Source organism: Myiozetetes cayanensis, unplaced genomic scaffold, assembly GCF_022539395.1.
Source record: "Myiozetetes cayanensis isolate MyiCay16 unplaced genomic scaffold, myiCay2020 scf3, whole genome shotgun sequence".
NCBI classification, from domain to species: Eukaryota; Metazoa; Chordata; class Aves; order Passeriformes; family Tyrannidae; genus Myiozetetes; species Myiozetetes cayanensis.
In genome coordinates, this window is record NW_026087521.1 from 64,303,902 (window position 1) to 64,320,084 (window position 16,183).

Genomic DNA, 16,183 nt, shown 5'->3' on the forward strand with positions numbered 1-16,183 from the left:
TAACTTCTTGAAGTGGGGCCATTTTTAGGCACAAATGCCTTTCCAGTACTGCTGTCCTAGAGGTGTGTAACAATTCCAAGAAAATAATTAGGTCTGGGTTCTAATTTGGTATGTTTTCTCTTTTTCTTACTCTAGCATGTTTACATACAGCAACTGTAGTTGGCCCCTTCCTTGGTTTATTGTTGGCATCATTCTGTGCAGAACTGTTTGTTGATGTTGGATCAGTAGGTCCAGGTAATGGGTGAATGTATAAAATCTCATATATAAATCTATGGTCATGTTGGTGTATTTATCAGAGCTAAAAAATCTTTCTTTGCTAATATGTATAAATTTTATCTCAGTTTGTTGGTGTTTCTTGTAGGATGGAAGATCTATGTAATAATACTCAATTCACACACAGATCAATCTGCTTATAAATTATTTGATGAACAATTGTGTCATCTGGCTTAACACAGAAAAAGTCTAGAATTAATTTAATACAAACCACTGAAATTTGCCAGGCTGGGGACTATTCTCCTCCATGAGCCTCACTTTAAGAATCATTAAAATACTTTTCATATATCCCATGTCAAAGAAGACTAGGAAAACACACGATGACAGCAAAGAATGTTTCTGAACTGATGTAATATGGATGGTTTTGGTTTTTGTTATAGAGGAGATAACTATAACAGCTACTGATGCCCGCTGGGTTGGAGCGTGGTGGCTGGGCATTTTGATTTGTGCATTACTGAACCTTCTCGTGGGAATACCATTTTGGTTTTTGCCCAAGTCACTTGTGAAGGAAGGTGAAACCAACGAATCTGAGGAGACAACTGACAAAAGTGTAGTACCATTGCAAGACAATGATAAAAATGAAACCAAACAGAACATGTACGAAATTGCTAAAGGCAAGTTATATCATATTTTATTTCCTTCTTAATTTAGTCCTTAAGATGTGAACTGTGATGCCTCCCCTGTTTTTCATGTCTCTGTAGTACAAAGGCTTTGTGCAGGGACTTAGGGTGGCTCCTTGCACAGCAAGAAAGCTGATTTCATAGCTCCAGGGTCTGGATTCATTCCTTTCCCCCTCCTGCATTTCAGGTGTACGTAGATCTTTTCTTCCTGTGAGAGGGTTAAAGCACTGAAATCTGGTTAAGAATGTTTCATCTCAGTGAGCTGTTGACAAGTTGCAGATATTAGTTGCTTGTACCCCACATTCACTGTACAGAAAAGCAGAAACCCAGCACAAGTCTTGTGCATATCTTGAGCCCACCCTGAAACCATAAAATGGAATTGTCAGGTGCTGAAGTGTCTCATGAACATTTAATTGCCTTTGAACAAAAATCTGTTTGACTTACAGTCATTCGTGTTATCACTGGTAACTTTCACATCTGTGGTCTTTCACATCCATGTATCTGTAGGAAGCTTTTTTTATTTATTTCCATTATTTGTAGTAGATGGAAATGTAAGTGAATAACAAGAAGTTTCCTGATTCTGTATGCACAGCTCAGGGTCTCTTGACAGGACCTTAATTTTCAGAAAGTAAGTGCCATGTGGCAGCTGCCTGTCTGTGGTGTTTCAAGCTCAGTCCTGCAAATTCATACCCAGACTGAGCACTCAGATCTTGGCTGATATTGCAACTTCATTTTGATAAACACAGCATCTCTCTCTCTTCTGGTCATGTAACCTTAAATGAATCCATAAATAAAATACTGTTCTGGTGAAGAAAGGTTCCTAGACCAGATGTGGGTCCTAGTGCTCAAGAGTCCCTTCAGAGCTTGTGTTTTCATGATCATTCCCTCCCTATGTTGATGTGTCTGCTGTCTCTGAATATCCTGAAGTTAGAATCTTCTAATTTCACAGAATATCTGGAAGGGACTTCTGGAGGTCACCTGGTTCAACCCCTTGTCCCAGCAGGGCCACTCACGGACTGTTGACCAGGATATATTCAGACAGCTTTTTAATTGCTGAGGATTTCAAGTTGAAATTTGAAGTTTTTGTAGTTAAAATTAATCTGAAATAAAATTAATTGAATAAAAAGTAAATTTCCTCAGAAAACTGCGATTACAAACTGCATTGCATATGTAAATAATGCAGCCTATTTTATAGCATTTCGAATATTTGACTCATTTTTGCAAGACTTGCATATAGATCCTCTTCTAGTAAGATACTTGCCTGCCTCTGAAAGATACACACTCATGCTAAGTGGTGCCCACTTTCAGTGAAGCACAGTCATTGTTTTACAGATGCTTATGCTTTTCTGCAGAGTTTCTTTACAATAGCTCAGCACATTAATTAACAAGGAACATTAGACAAAGGGGAATTGTGGGGGTTTTTTTTATGGTTCAGATCCTGATTTAATAGGCATTACACAGAGAAAGGAACTGTTGTAAATTAGTTTCTCAGATGCTTACTTGGCTGAAGACTGACTGATACAGACTTTGAGAGTATGGTGGGAGTAATTTTGGTCACATCTCTCTTCAAGCCTCTTCTATCCCAGCAAAATCCAAGATCAATTTGGGGGCAGGTTGTCACAGCTCTCTAGTGTGTTTGCACCCCTTTCTCCTTGTAGTCCCTTGTAGTCCAGGTGCAGGAAAGGGGTTTTGGTGAACACTCTGGGGGCATGAGATGAGAAAAAAGGAGTAGGAAAGATGGGAGAGGGGCTGCTGCTGCAGATCTGTAGCTGCAAAGCTCAGTCACTGCACTGCTAAAAACTTTCAGGAAACTTTTCTGAGGAGGTTGTTGCTGTGATTTATTATTTTTTTATGAGCAGCAGCATGCACTGGGGGTGGTGGTGTGTGTGTGAGGTTGTCTTTGGGTAGAGGAGGCATGTTAGGGTAGCCTGGGCTAATCCAGTTTCCTTTGGTCTGTGGTGTCTGGCAAAGCACAAGATTCAGCCTGATACAGTCGAGGACCTTTTCTGTTCCCCTCCTCCCCGCTCAGCCACACTGAGCAATGGTCACCCTTTTCATAAAGCATCACACTAACTCACTCCATCGTTTCATTCCAGATTTCATCCCCTTTCTCAAGGCCCTGTTTCGCAACCCAGTGTATATGTTATTTATATGCATAACCGTGTTACAGTTCAGTGCCTTCGATGGCATGATATCCTTCATGCCCAAATATCTGGAACAGCAGTTTGGAAAATCTGCATCAGATGCCATCTTTTTAATTGGTATGTTTGCATTTTGCTTTGCTCTGTTCTACCAAGTAGTGATGTCTCTATGCAGATTATCTATATATGTACATATATGTTCATATCTACTTGTATACACATACATACTAGGGTTAAATGATTCTACAAGTGAGACATACAGCACTACAAAGCATTTCTAAATATTCCTGCATTTTCTGCTAAGCTTATCCTAATTTTCTGTGCAGAATTTAATAATCTACTTCCCATCTTTTGAATTGGTCCAGAAAGGTCAGCTGATATGAAACCAAGCCACGTGATTGGTGTTTGTGTAAAACCACTTCAAAAATCTCTTTCAGTCAGAATTTGCTTCGTTAAAACATCAATCAGCAAAAAAATGTGAGAGGATATTCAGTACTCTCATATCAAAACTGAAAGTCTGTTCCTGCGATGCTCAGCGTGTATTGAGATGTACTCCAGTAGTTTATCTTCCTGTTGGGTTTCTCTGTCTGGGGAGGCTGGATTGAAACAATATATTTTCTTCTTCTTCTTCTTTTTTTTTTTTTTTTTTTTAAGGTGCACCTAGATTGCAACTCTAGATTGCAAGTTTCTAATTAATCTTTTCAGTCCTACCCTCTATCTGACTTCTCAAGCAGTTCTCACCTGCTCTTGACTTTGGCAGAGGTTTTGGGTGTGCAAGAAAATTAGTAGAGAGCCATTGCTGATAGCAGTTAAATTATTCAGCCACAGGTGCTGCATGAGTCTTTGCCAAGCAAAATCTTCCCTTTCAGTAGCTTTAGTACCTACTTCAGTAGCTACCTTAGAGTAGAGAAGCTTCAATGGTCTCCTTTATTTTAACATGGAAGTTTCACTTGTTTGAATAGGTGTTTACAACTTACCAGTTCTATGCGTTGGGTATTTTTCTGGAGGCTTATTCATGAAGAAATTCAAGATAAATATCTATCAGGCTGCGAACATAGGATTTTGGGTATCTTTACTGGATTACCTTCTCTACTTTGGTGCCTATTGGACTGTCTGTGATACTTCACCAGTTGCTGGTCTAACAGTTTCCTATGAAGGGTATGTTCTTTAAGACACAAGAGGACTTCAGTCTTAAGACACTGGGATGATTTTTCTTGTCAAGAATCAGTCAGGGGCTCCATAGCTTTGCAGCATTTTAGTTTCATGACCTAAATTCTCAAGGCTTTCTACTTGCATGAGACAGTAGGTCTACCTTCTGTTATCAGTGTTTCAAGCTAAAAAAGTGTACTAAAAATGATATCCACAAAAAGACTCCTGCAATTTCATATCCATATTAGTTCTTTCACTAATATAATTAATAAGGTCATGTTACTGCAGGTGAAAATAAAAAAATTGTTAATCAAATTAAGCATAAGTGAGTGCAATTTCAGAATAGCAGAGGGACAAACCCCCTTCCTAATCTTATGCTGGTACACTGGAATTTGATTGTTATCAAGTTACCAGAGGATATTTTATGTGCAGTTTCTTGATTTGAATCTTACCATTAATCACTGGGAGGCACTGTGTGTCTGTAAAATGGACATGTAGGTTTACATGCAACACTTACAGGCAATCAAGAGCATATGTGCCATAGCTGAGGAAGATGATGTGGGGTATGCAAACCTCAATGATAATATTAATGTGATATCATATAATATGCTATATAAAGGTAGAAGTGCATAACTCCAAGATTGGAACATGCAGAACTGTGTCCTAAAGAAACACTTGAGCTAGAATAGAAACTTAAGCATTGCAAAGCATTACTGTAGGTATTTCTTTACTGAAATATTTATCCATCTTCTAAATGTGTTTCAGAATAGAACAAGTTTCATATGCAGAAAATACTTTACTTGCTGGCTGCAACAGGGATTGTGATTGCCCACTTAAAATATGGGACCCCGTTTGTGGGAACAATGGAATCACTTATGTGTCACCTTGCCTTGCTGGGTGTAAATCCTCAAGAGGAACTGGAAGAAGTGTGGTAAAGCATACATTTTATTGTACTGTAACTATGAAATACTGTAGGGGAGAAATATCTGTATCAGTATAGGGAGAGAAATATCCATACATGAGCATTTATTGAATATATAAAGTGAAAGATTTGGACAAATTCATTGAGTAGCACCAGAAATTACAAACTGAATATGAAAATCAGTGTAAGTTTAAATTTAAAAAAAATATGTTCTCTTCTAAGAAACTGAGGGAATCTTAAATGCTTAAAATGGAGTGAGAAATTATTCTGAAGGTATTGCCGGTTTAAACCTGACTGCACAAGAAGATGTCAGCCAAAATTAAAGTCTATAGCATGGACTTATTAACAATCTCTTTTACCCTGTAGATTTAAACAAGTAACCGGGTATTAGAGAATTTTTATTATCTTATTTAATAACACATATTCCATAACCCCCCCCCGTAAGTTCTAATTAGATTGAAAACAATAAAAAATAATGAGTTCAAAAAAACCTGAATCATAGAGATTTTAGAAAGCCTCTGTACTTTACAAATAAGAAGTATTAGATGATAATACCTTGGCTGATGTTTGAGAGTCCTTGTTCTGGTAATGATTTCAGTAGAAGCAAGTGTTTGATAAGAATAATGCAACCAAGCCTCAATCAAATCTCTGGTTCCTTCTCTTCTGACATACGAAAAACCACACTCTGGGTTATGAGAAAGAGGGTCAGGTCTGTTGGCAGTGGAAGGACCACACAGACAGGCTGTGCTGGGGAACATGAAGGCTCTCTTGATCACTGTCTCCTCGAGGGAGCAGTCTCAGCTGCATGAGAGCTCCCCAACCCCACACTCCACATGCAGGGAATGGTTGGATCTGTGCCTGGCCAGCTGGGATGGGAAAGAGGCCACAGTGCAGCGCTGCACGGGTGTAGCAAGTGCAGGAGACAGCAAGCTCAGTGCCAGTGGTGCGATTTTCAGACTCTGTGCAGGAGTTTGGATAATCTGTGTGATTAAAATACTCTTTTTGACAGGTATTTGAAAACTGCACCTGTGTTGCAGCCTCAGGGTTAGGGTTTTCATCTCAAAATGCCTCTGCAATTCTGGGCCAGTGTGAAGAAGATGAAAACTGTGACAAGATGCTTCATTATTTTTTGATACTGTCATTAGTCTGCAGCTTCATTTTTTCCTTGGCAGCCATGCCTGGATACATGGTCTTAATAAGGTACAGTAAAATGTCCTCATCTTATGAAATCTACTCAGCTTTTTATTCTAAGGTCAAAGACTCCCAGGAATTAAAAGCTGGTTAGTTTATGCATGGAAGGAGGAAGAGCAGAAAACTCTTATGTCATTTTGTGCCGTTAAGGTTTAGTGTCATGCCAGTTTTATAATCTGATGTTGCTTCTGGCTATCAGCTATATCCTGAATTAATGCAGGACCACCAAGTCAGGGCACTGAGCCATTGAGGTGTGTGATACCCATGTGTTAATCGGTCACATCAAGATGATTTTGATTAAGGCACAACTATCTTGCACTCTGTGTTTGCCTCAGTTCAAGGGGATGGTACTATGACAATAGCTCTTCCTTTCGTGATTTGGCAGTCCTAGTTCAGGAATTTTTCAATAAACACCATCTAATGAGGATAATGAACCCTTTCAACCATCACTGTAATTAGAATGGTTTGGACCTAAACCGATGATGAGTTTGATTAAAAAACCCCAGAGTTAATGTTACTTCTACTAATAAGTGTAAAAAATAAAAAAAAAGTGTACCATGTATTTATCATACAGGTCTCTAAAGCCCGAAGAAAAGTCGTTTGGAGTGGGTATCCATGGACTGGCTTCAAGAGTATTTGGTAAGAAAATATCTGTCACACTTTAAAAGCACAGTTAGGTCCAATCTAGAGTTAGAGAAGGATCACATCAGGGCTATGGGCATGGCACAGGAGCTACTTCAATGGAGTGCCACTGATCAGGAAGAATTTAGCATTTTTTTACAGATCTAGGCAGCATGGCAAATTAGAACAGCTTCCAGTTGGCATTTTTTTTATACTGGGCAATAGGCTGATGTTGTGGTTTAACTTAGTCAGCAACTAAGTACTAGGCAGCCACTTCACTCTCTCCCTGCAGTAGGATAGAGAGGAGAGTTGGAAAAGAAGGTAGACCTTACAGGTTGAGATAAGAAGAGTTAATACTAGAAATAAAGTAAAATATATGATGATGATGATAATGATAATAATAATGAGAGGAATAAAGCAGAAGAAGGAAAAGTGATGCACAATACAATTGCTTGCCACCTGCTACTGATGCCCATCTCATCTCCAAGCAGCAGTTGACCCTTCCCAACCAATTCTCTCCAGTTTATATACTAAGCACGATATTCTAGGGTATGGAATGGTTTGGCCAGCTCGGATCAGCTGTCCTGGAAGTGCTCCCTCCCAACTTCTCGTGCAGCTCCTGACTAGCAGAGCATGAACCACTGAAAACTTGATTTAGAATAAGCACTACTTAGCAACAACTAAAACATCAGTGTGTTATCAACACTATTCTCATATTAAATCCAAAACTCAGCACTGTACCAGCTACCAGGAAGAAAATTAACCCTATACCAGCAGAAGCCAGGACAGCTGACTACATTTGCTGCTTATCTGAAAGGAGTTTTTCATTCCTTCACTCTTGTTACATCTGTATTGAACACAACATTCCCTCTCACTGATGAGAGGAAATCTTGAGTTCTGAATAGAAATCACAGTTCATATTTTAGCATGTGTACACCTGGTAAACAGGCAGCAGGAAAGAAAACCTTTGGCTGAGGGTAGGAGGATAAGGAAGAAGAGGGAACACAAGATATGCACGGTTCATGCTTCCTATAAGAATGTGGTTCATGCTGCAAGAGGACAGGACAGATGCAGAACATGACAAACAGCATAGGTTCTGTAGTGTATTCACAGAAATGTTGCTAATATTCTTTGTAGCTGGAATTCCATCTCCCATTTACTTTGGAGCTTTGATAGATACCACTTGCCTGAAGTGGGGTACCATGACTTGTGGTGGAGAAGGAGCATGTAGGATATATGATATTGACACCTACAGGTATGTTTCCTACTTTATTTTAAGTTCTCTTTCTTACTGTATTATAACATGCATAGGGATATGATTTTATGCACTTTATCTTTTCCTAGTGGACAAACTGCTCCTGTGTTAGAGATGTGACACAACACTTTTCTTTGGCATTGGCTTTATTTGTCAAATGCAACCTTTGATACAGACATTGAATCAGCCTTTGAACAGGAATGTTTTGGTGCCATAATTATGTTCACTAAGAGCCTTTTATGAGAACAGGCCTTAAAAACACTGAATTCTGATAAAAAAATTAAAAGCAGTAAGCTTCTGTGGGAAAAAATGTTTAATGACCAACTATGCAATATCTTTGAAAAATTACATTGCCTATCATTGAGAAAATGGTTGAAATAGTACTTGAATTAAAATAAAGAAGAATTTTGTAGAGAATATATAGTTACTCAAGTTGGAAATTGGCCTAGAATACTACACTTCATCACTTCATGCTTTTGCAGTCCTTCAAGGAGCGCTGTGGGAATTTTGAAGAAAATGGCCTTGGACTGATTCCTTTTAATAATGTGTTGGGGTTGATTTGGAAGAATATTTCTACCTTATGAATACCTAGAAGTTTTATTCAGGTGGACTGAACTGCCCTTTCAGGGCTGTCTCTTTTCTCTGTGGAGAAAGTTATAAAAGTACCAGGTGGCTGAGTTCACTGGCTGAATTGTTTACCTGGAATTGGGTAACGTAAACAACCATTTTGCTGACTTGACATATTCTCAGTTCTCATATTGACTCATCTTCTGTGAGATCCAAAAGGACAGGGGCACAAGGTTTAGAGCTGCTGTGTAGTTTTTGCAGTACAATGTATGCTGAATAATTTTGCTATTTTTTCATGAATGCATATATTAATGGAGCTCATTATTTATTTCAGGTGGCTCTATCTTGGCCTGCCAGCAGTGTTACGTGGAGTGTCCTATATCCCAAGTTCACTAATTCTCCTTATTTTAAGGAAGAAACAGAAATCTGAAAAGCCAGTCTTATTAAATGAACCAGTAGAAATGCAGGACAAAGAACCAGAAGCAGTGAAATAGCATTTCAAAGCAGGACACATTGTGAAAAACAATTGCAGTGTAAATATTGGATATATCCTAGTGAAAATTTTTTTACTTTAACTAACGAACACTTGGACAGAGATTAATAGAATTACACATAGTTGTATCCTAATTATATTATTAAAGTATCAGTTTGTAAACAGAAGGCACAGAAAAATGTGTTTGGTGTAAAAAAACAAGGAGTAGAAATAAGAAAACTTTGGAAATGCCAGGCCTGAGTTGTCTGGACAAAGGACTTTGAAGCAGAAACATATATTTACAGTCCTGGTTTCACTGAAGATAGTGAGAATTCTGCAGTTGACTCCAAGTGATGCCAGATTTCATCCTGGAATTCTCCAATGGCTTCTGTCAGAACATGTCTCATTGACTGTAGGCAGGATTTGTAGCTTCTTTGGGCCCGAGTTTTCCATAAATTTATTTAATGTTGCTTTTAGTCCTTTCAGGTGGGGACTGTTTGTTATTCTGCATAGTGTAGGTTAGGTGGCCAGTATATTGGGAAGCTGTTTTATGGCATGAGCTGGTTGTTGTGGTAATAATAAACAATAAAAAAAATTTAAATTTTTAAAAAATGCTGTGTTGTGGTGTTTTAAGGTTTGCATAGTGAATGGACAAGGAAAGGTTCTCCGAATTTTTTTACTTCCCTCTAGAGGGAAATAACTCACACTTAAGCGTAATAGAATGATGCTTGTATTTTGCCCATCCTATCATTGTCTGCTAAATCCTAAATCTTTTCATGTCTTCTCAAATTATTCTTTAAACAGCAGATACCATAGGCATCCATGTGCTCTTCCTGGTCTTTGTCAGATTTTTATTTCTCTCAGATGTGATGCTACAATGAATGTAGTATCCATTTGGGTTTCACTGACAGTGAGCTGCTGCCCTGGGATGTCTTAAATATCTCAGGAAAAAAACCTAAACATCTCAGGAAAAAAAAAATCCAACATATAGAAAACCTGGCAGATATGAGATACACAAGGTGCACCTTTTTGGTTTAGCATCTAATTTGGAACTGCCTCACATTTTGCCCCAGTGCAGAGGGCCCTTAGGTCTGTCTGCAGGTGTCCAAGCAATAACTCCTCAAGCTCTTTTATTGCAGCTCCTGGTTATTATTCCTTACTGCATAAGGCACGGAGGGAGCTTCTGGAACTTTACCACAGAGCAGTGCTCCTGCACCTGCATGAATTTCCCACTTGTTTATTCTGTATGACACAGACTTACTCCCACTTAATCCACTAGGAACGTTTCGCAGCCAGAGAAAAATGGGAAGGCTATTTCGCCACAGTAGTTCGTTACTTCAGTTAGAATCTGTTTACTTTAAGGTGTCTTATTAACACCGTACGTGTATGTGCTCGGAATTGCTTCCTGTCCTTGTGGAATCAGTGACAAAAGATCCATTTCTTCCCACACAGCAGGAAGTCAGCTCCAGAATTTAAAGGTTCTTCAAATATAAGAGGTCCTTACGACAAAGTCTTTTGAAAAGGTATGTCATAGCCCCTGTCTCCCTTTGCACTGGGTGATAGAGCTGAGCACATATAACGTGGGGAAGAGGAATGGAGGAAAAACAAACATGATGCAGCCTGTAACAGAGCAGAACAGTGAATGTGGTTCCCTCTTAAGCCACAGATCTTCCAGAAGCTTTGTGGACATTTGAATCTGATTTTGAGTATTGTTAATGCTACCAAGGGACACTTACTGAAAGTCATCATTCTTCCTTGTGGTTATATTCCTTCAAATCTAGAGTTAAAAAATATGTTGCAGGCATTTAGTCACCACTTTGTGCCAAGGTAACCCGGGAAACATGAAAAGTTGCAGAGCACCAAAGTTTCACAGCTGTAGGAAACAAAAGGGCTTTGTTAGGTAGGCAAATCTGTGCCATTTAAATGGACCACTGCCAGAGAGTCAGACCTAGTTAACTCGCTGTATTTTGAAATGGAAGGAAGCAGATAGGAATGTTTCCAAGTTTTAAATTTAGCATTTCAATAGATACATTAACTTTGTTTGTAATTGTTCCGGTTCATCTGCTCGAGAATGTAGCAGTGAAATAGGCCACCTTCACCAGACACTTTGCAGTCAATAGCCTGCTGCTCACACTGTGTGTCGATGGAGACAAGGCTGGCTGGGTGATGGCTCAGTAGAGAGGCTTCTGGGCATAAACCTGTGGTGGGAACACTGCTGCCCCAGAGCAGAACCAGGAAACAGAGAGTGCAAATGGTTCCAAAGTGATAATCATAAATCCTGTATGGTATGCCACGTCCAGTACAACAGACATTCCTAGGATTAGGTGGGGAGGTTAGAAAAATACTCTTGGAGCTATTCCTTCAAATGTAAAGCCACGCTTTTTTGATTCTTTCCAGTTCTGAGCATGCTGACCTTGATTCAGCAAAACATCTAAGCATGGGCTTAAAAATGAGCAGCCTTATTGATGTTTTTTGTTTAAGTAAGTGACACTGGACATTTAAAGACTGAACCCCAGACTGACGCTTGCTGTGACCCTCATTTGAACAGAGGTTCTCGCTGTGGTTTACAGTAGGTGCTCAGATGATATTCACTGTGCTTGAAAGTTTGGGCTGGTCCTGATCTGATATTTCAAGCACCAAGACCTATGTCAGCATTGTGGCAGCACAATTGAGCCACAAATGAGAGTAATGGCAAGAGAATTAACTGGTGTAACATTTTTTATAAGGCAATAGCGTATCAATATTTGAGTTGATGAAGTCCAATCTTAAATTAATAAAAGTGGGTGGTGGGTTTACTTTCTGAGTACCTGAGAGTCAAGCAGATGGCTTTCACAGTTCAATCAACCACGTCTTTTTCTCTGAAATTTCAACTCAATAAAGGGTGGCCATGAGTTGAATTTTGATCCTTAAACCTATCAAGTGGAAGACTGGGTGTTGGAGCCTGGATGCAGATGCTGCCAAACACCGAGAAAAACACTTGATTTTTTTCAGGCAATGTTACCATGCAACCATCTTGGAGGTGTTTTAAGGGCAATGTTACACAAACAAACAGTGCACACATATCTAGTATTTTGATATGTATGTATCTAGCATTTTGTACCCCATGTCTTTTGTAATGATCCCTGACATTCCATCGGTGTTTAATTTTTTGACCATAATCAGGACATAAGCAGTTATTTTCAAAGAAATAATAAAAAATCTTCAGTGTCTTACTGAAAATCGCAATGCTTTGTAAAAAGCACATCTCTATCTGTGAGCAGGCTATGGTTTGGGTTTTTTTAATTTACATTATTTTCCCTGTGTTTAAATTTCATCAGCTACTTAATTGCCAAGTCTCTCATTGTTTTACAAGTCATTATTAACAGTCTTATCTGTGTCCTAAAAAACCTCTGGAATAAAGGGTCTGGGTCTGGAGTAAACTTCATTGTCTCCCTGCTGCTTCCAAATTTTAAGAATTGAAACCTTTTCTTGTGCACAATTAAACATTTCTGATTATGCATTCTGTTCAAGCTATGATTATAATTTTTTTTTTTTTTTAACAGCAAATCACTCATTTAGGGGAGAAAATATGTTACCTGGCAAGCTGATTTTAATTAGTGGGCATAAGGGAGGCGTGCTGACCAAATCTCCAGCTCCATCCACACATGATAATTTGGCTGAGGGCATGACTGATTTGGAAGGTGGCTTTGTGTTTGTGTAACAAACATATTATGTTAACATGGGTAGCTTCTGAACACATGAGCATTACAGTTTTGGATAAATATTACTGGCAGTTTCAGTTTACTTTCTTTTTCAGTCCTTTCATCTAAAGTGAACAGTGGGCTGTTTCTGTAACCCTTCTATCTCAAGCTGAGTTTTAGCAGCCGACTCCTCCCCACGGATCCTTCTCATCCAAGCAAACCTCACGGTACCAGAAGCTAATTCAACCTGTGGATGTGGAGAGAGGAACACCCTGAGGATACCTGTGATAGGATTTGGCAGGCAAAGAAGACAAATCACAGTTTTATGTAAGTCTGGTCACATGATACAAACTGGATATATCCAGCAATAAGTTCTTGGCTACTGCTGCCTTTTTTTTTTCATTTTACAGAATTGTTGTTAGTCTTTTCCGTTCTTAATAAGGCATAAAGTGTTCCCAGTTATGCCGGTTGGGATCTTGAACTTTCATTGTTTAGGACTTTCTCTAAGAATGAAGAAAATTGCTTGGTAATTGCCCCTCTCTTGCTGTGTCCAGGGAGTCAAGGGCATAGATTTCTTAAATCACAGGAGACTAAAATTGCGGGACAAAAAGTGTATCTCTTTAGAAGGTGAAGTCTTAGGTCTGAGGTCCCTTCTAGAGCAGACCATTTGGTAGTTCCATGCCAGAAGCGTGATATATCCCAGTTAATTTCCAACAGAGGTGCTCAGGGGATACAAACACTGTTTGTTCAGGGCAGACATGCATGTGACTGTAGGTGGCAGCTTGCTGGGTCCTTACAGCCCTGTCAGAGTAAGAGGAGGTGGAAAGCTCCATTACAGGTGGGAAATGGTGGTGCAGAAGAAAAACTTCATTTACAAAGGTTTTGCTTTTTAAAAAGCCCTGACCCCCTGTGTTGGTCTAAAGGCTGCCTGGCTTTCAAGTGTTATCATTTAAATGGTTCCAAAACAGGTTTTATAAAAAAAACAACCCTCTCATTTGAGGTTAATGAAACACAGAGTGGTCCAGTTCATGCTGTACTTTCACTGTTGCTATTGTTTCAAAGCAGCTCTCTGGAAGGCCAGAGTGCAGGCAGCTGCATGCTTGTCTGGAACACGACGATTTTTCTTTCTTCTGTAGGTAGTAAACCAATCTCGAGAAAACTTTCTGATGTCAAGACAGGATCATATATAAAACAAGCTTAAGGTTCTGCAGAAACTTTAGGAATTTCAAAAATTTGTAAGACATGCTCTTTTTTTCTTTTTTTTTTTTGGTGGTGGTGGTTATGTAGTTTTCTACCGCATATTGTACTTAACTCTGAATGTTCCTCCTTGTGAATCTGAATAATAGGATAGCAGCATTTGCAGTGTTGCTCCTGCTACTTTGTGACTTGCTTCCAGGGCCAGGAGCTTGCAGGAATATTCCTTTCAAACATATATATATATATATTTGCACACAGACATAGACAGACAACTCATTTATGCACTCTTTTGTCGTCCAGGCACTACAATTTAAAAAAGGGGGTCTAGTAAGGGACTTCCCTTTTCAATTGAATTACTTTTATGCAGAAGTCTGGCTTCTGAAATCCTGTTCATTGTGCTAGAGAAGTATTTATAAGCTCATATATAGCAGAGACAAAACTATTCATTGTTTCCAAATTTCTCTGTTAATTTATCTTGTTATGTATTCTGGTCAGACAAGGCCTGAGCAGCTGGATACAGTTATAAGCTTTCCTCACAATCAGAGACCTTAAGGTTCAGTTTACTTTTTCCTATATTAATTAGTAAAGGCAGTGGTATGTAGAGAAGGGAAGAGTTTGTATTTCTCCAAATCTTATTACTGTATGAACGTTATGAAGTTGATATTACACACACACCTGTGGAGGCAGACAGCTAAATTGTTTAAAAAAGTGTTACAACTTCAGTAAATACCTGGAAGGAGGAAGAGTCTGGTAGGTGTGGGAGAGCTTTCATTCAGTACTACAGGCTGCTAAATCCCTAAGAAATCCATATCACACAGAAACCCTTCATATATTTAGGTGGCTTTGATGCTGAGGATGAGCTATTGCAGTTGTTCAGCGTAGCTGTTGTAATGCCACGTTTTTCACCCTCAGACTTTTCTGATGTGTTTGCACAGTATATGTAATGCCAAGCAGAGAGGAGCTTATACAGGGCTGTGGTTCAGTCTTCCAGATGCAGAGGTGATTAATGGGGAATTACTCTGTGAAATTCAAAAGCCTGAGTGCCTAAATGACAGCTGAGTTGTCAATGCTCATTTACGTGTTTATTATCACAAACTCACCAACAATAACAGCTTTAAATAAAGTGACAGGAAGAGAGAGCACCAATATTAAGGTTAGTATGGATTTGCCTTTAGTTTATAAAAGTGAAACAAGCAGAAGAGGTACCAAGAGCTTGTATTTGCATGAAATGGGGTCCAGATAACTCTGATGCACCGTGATCCTTACTGAGCATTTACATGCCATAGGGTGACAGGCAGAAGACAGCAGTTTCTGTGGGAATCAGACCTTAGGCAGTGAGGCAACAGCCAAGCAGTGATACCTGGAGCATAACATTTAGCAAGTGCAATGTGGAATAATCCCATAACCCAAACAATTCTCTGTAAAGAAATGGTGCATCAGCCTAGACTATCATGTGAATTATAATAATGTACTTGGCAACATTTTGCTTTTGAGTTTATAGCCAAGTATGGGCCTCTGTCCATAACTAGAGGCTTTGCCAAATGCCAGTGTGTCCTTCAGTGAGGTGGGTTGACCTCAGTCCCCCGGGATTTGCAGCACCAATGGAATCCTCCATAGCTCCAGTGCTACCTGGGCTTTGCTTGAAAAGAAAAGTCACTTCCTGAGAGTGTGTGGCTGACAGGTAATTCTCTGGGATAAAAGATGTTGGTTGTGGCACCTAGAAAGGGAGGGCAGTAGGCAGAGGGTGCTGTGGCTGACATCCCTGGCAGTGCCACTGCAGCAGGCAAAAAACATCTAGTGCATCTGCCTTGTAGCAATTGCACTGGAAGCTGCAAATGGTAACTCCAGGGCTGTTAAAGGGGATTTAAACTACTCTTTAAACTTACAGTTTATGAAGTGCTCACGCTGGAGAATGCAGGCAGTGATGGTAATGAACAGATGGGAACAATTTAGTGTCCTGGGCTTGTAAATCTAGTCCTGATCGAGTTGGTTCAACATTTCTGAATCTACAAGTTGAGTATGGTAAATAAATTACATTCTTTACCACCAATAAAAGATTATTTCTTTGCACGTATTTATTGATGTTTGTCAAGTC

At 39.3% G+C, this 16,183-nt stretch overlaps 1 protein-coding gene across 6 annotated transcripts in view; it reads left to right on the forward strand.

Moving 5' to 3' along the window:
• Positions 1–9,823, forward strand: part of LOC126645133 (solute carrier organic anion transporter family member 1A2-like) — a 45,800-nt gene extending 35,977 nt beyond the window's left edge. For all 6 annotated transcript variants that reach the window (XM_050325179.1, XM_050325180.1, XM_050325185.1 and 3 more), the window contains 9 exons: positions 136–234; positions 654–887; positions 2,990–3,154; positions 3,997–4,192; positions 4,949–5,114; positions 6,115–6,305; positions 6,871–6,935; positions 8,055–8,172; positions 9,074–9,823. In XM_050325179.1, the coding sequence (XP_050181136.1) occupies positions 136–234; positions 654–887; positions 2,990–3,154; positions 3,997–4,192; positions 4,949–5,114; positions 6,115–6,305; positions 6,871–6,935; positions 8,055–8,172; positions 9,074–9,233 (1,394 nt within the window). In that variant the 3' untranslated portion in view covers positions 9,234–9,823. The remainder of the gene's footprint in view (positions 1–135; positions 235–653; positions 888–2,989; positions 3,155–3,996; positions 4,193–4,948; positions 5,115–6,114; positions 6,306–6,870; positions 6,936–8,054; positions 8,173–9,073) is intronic.
• Positions 9,824–16,183: the final 6,360 nt, after the last annotated feature.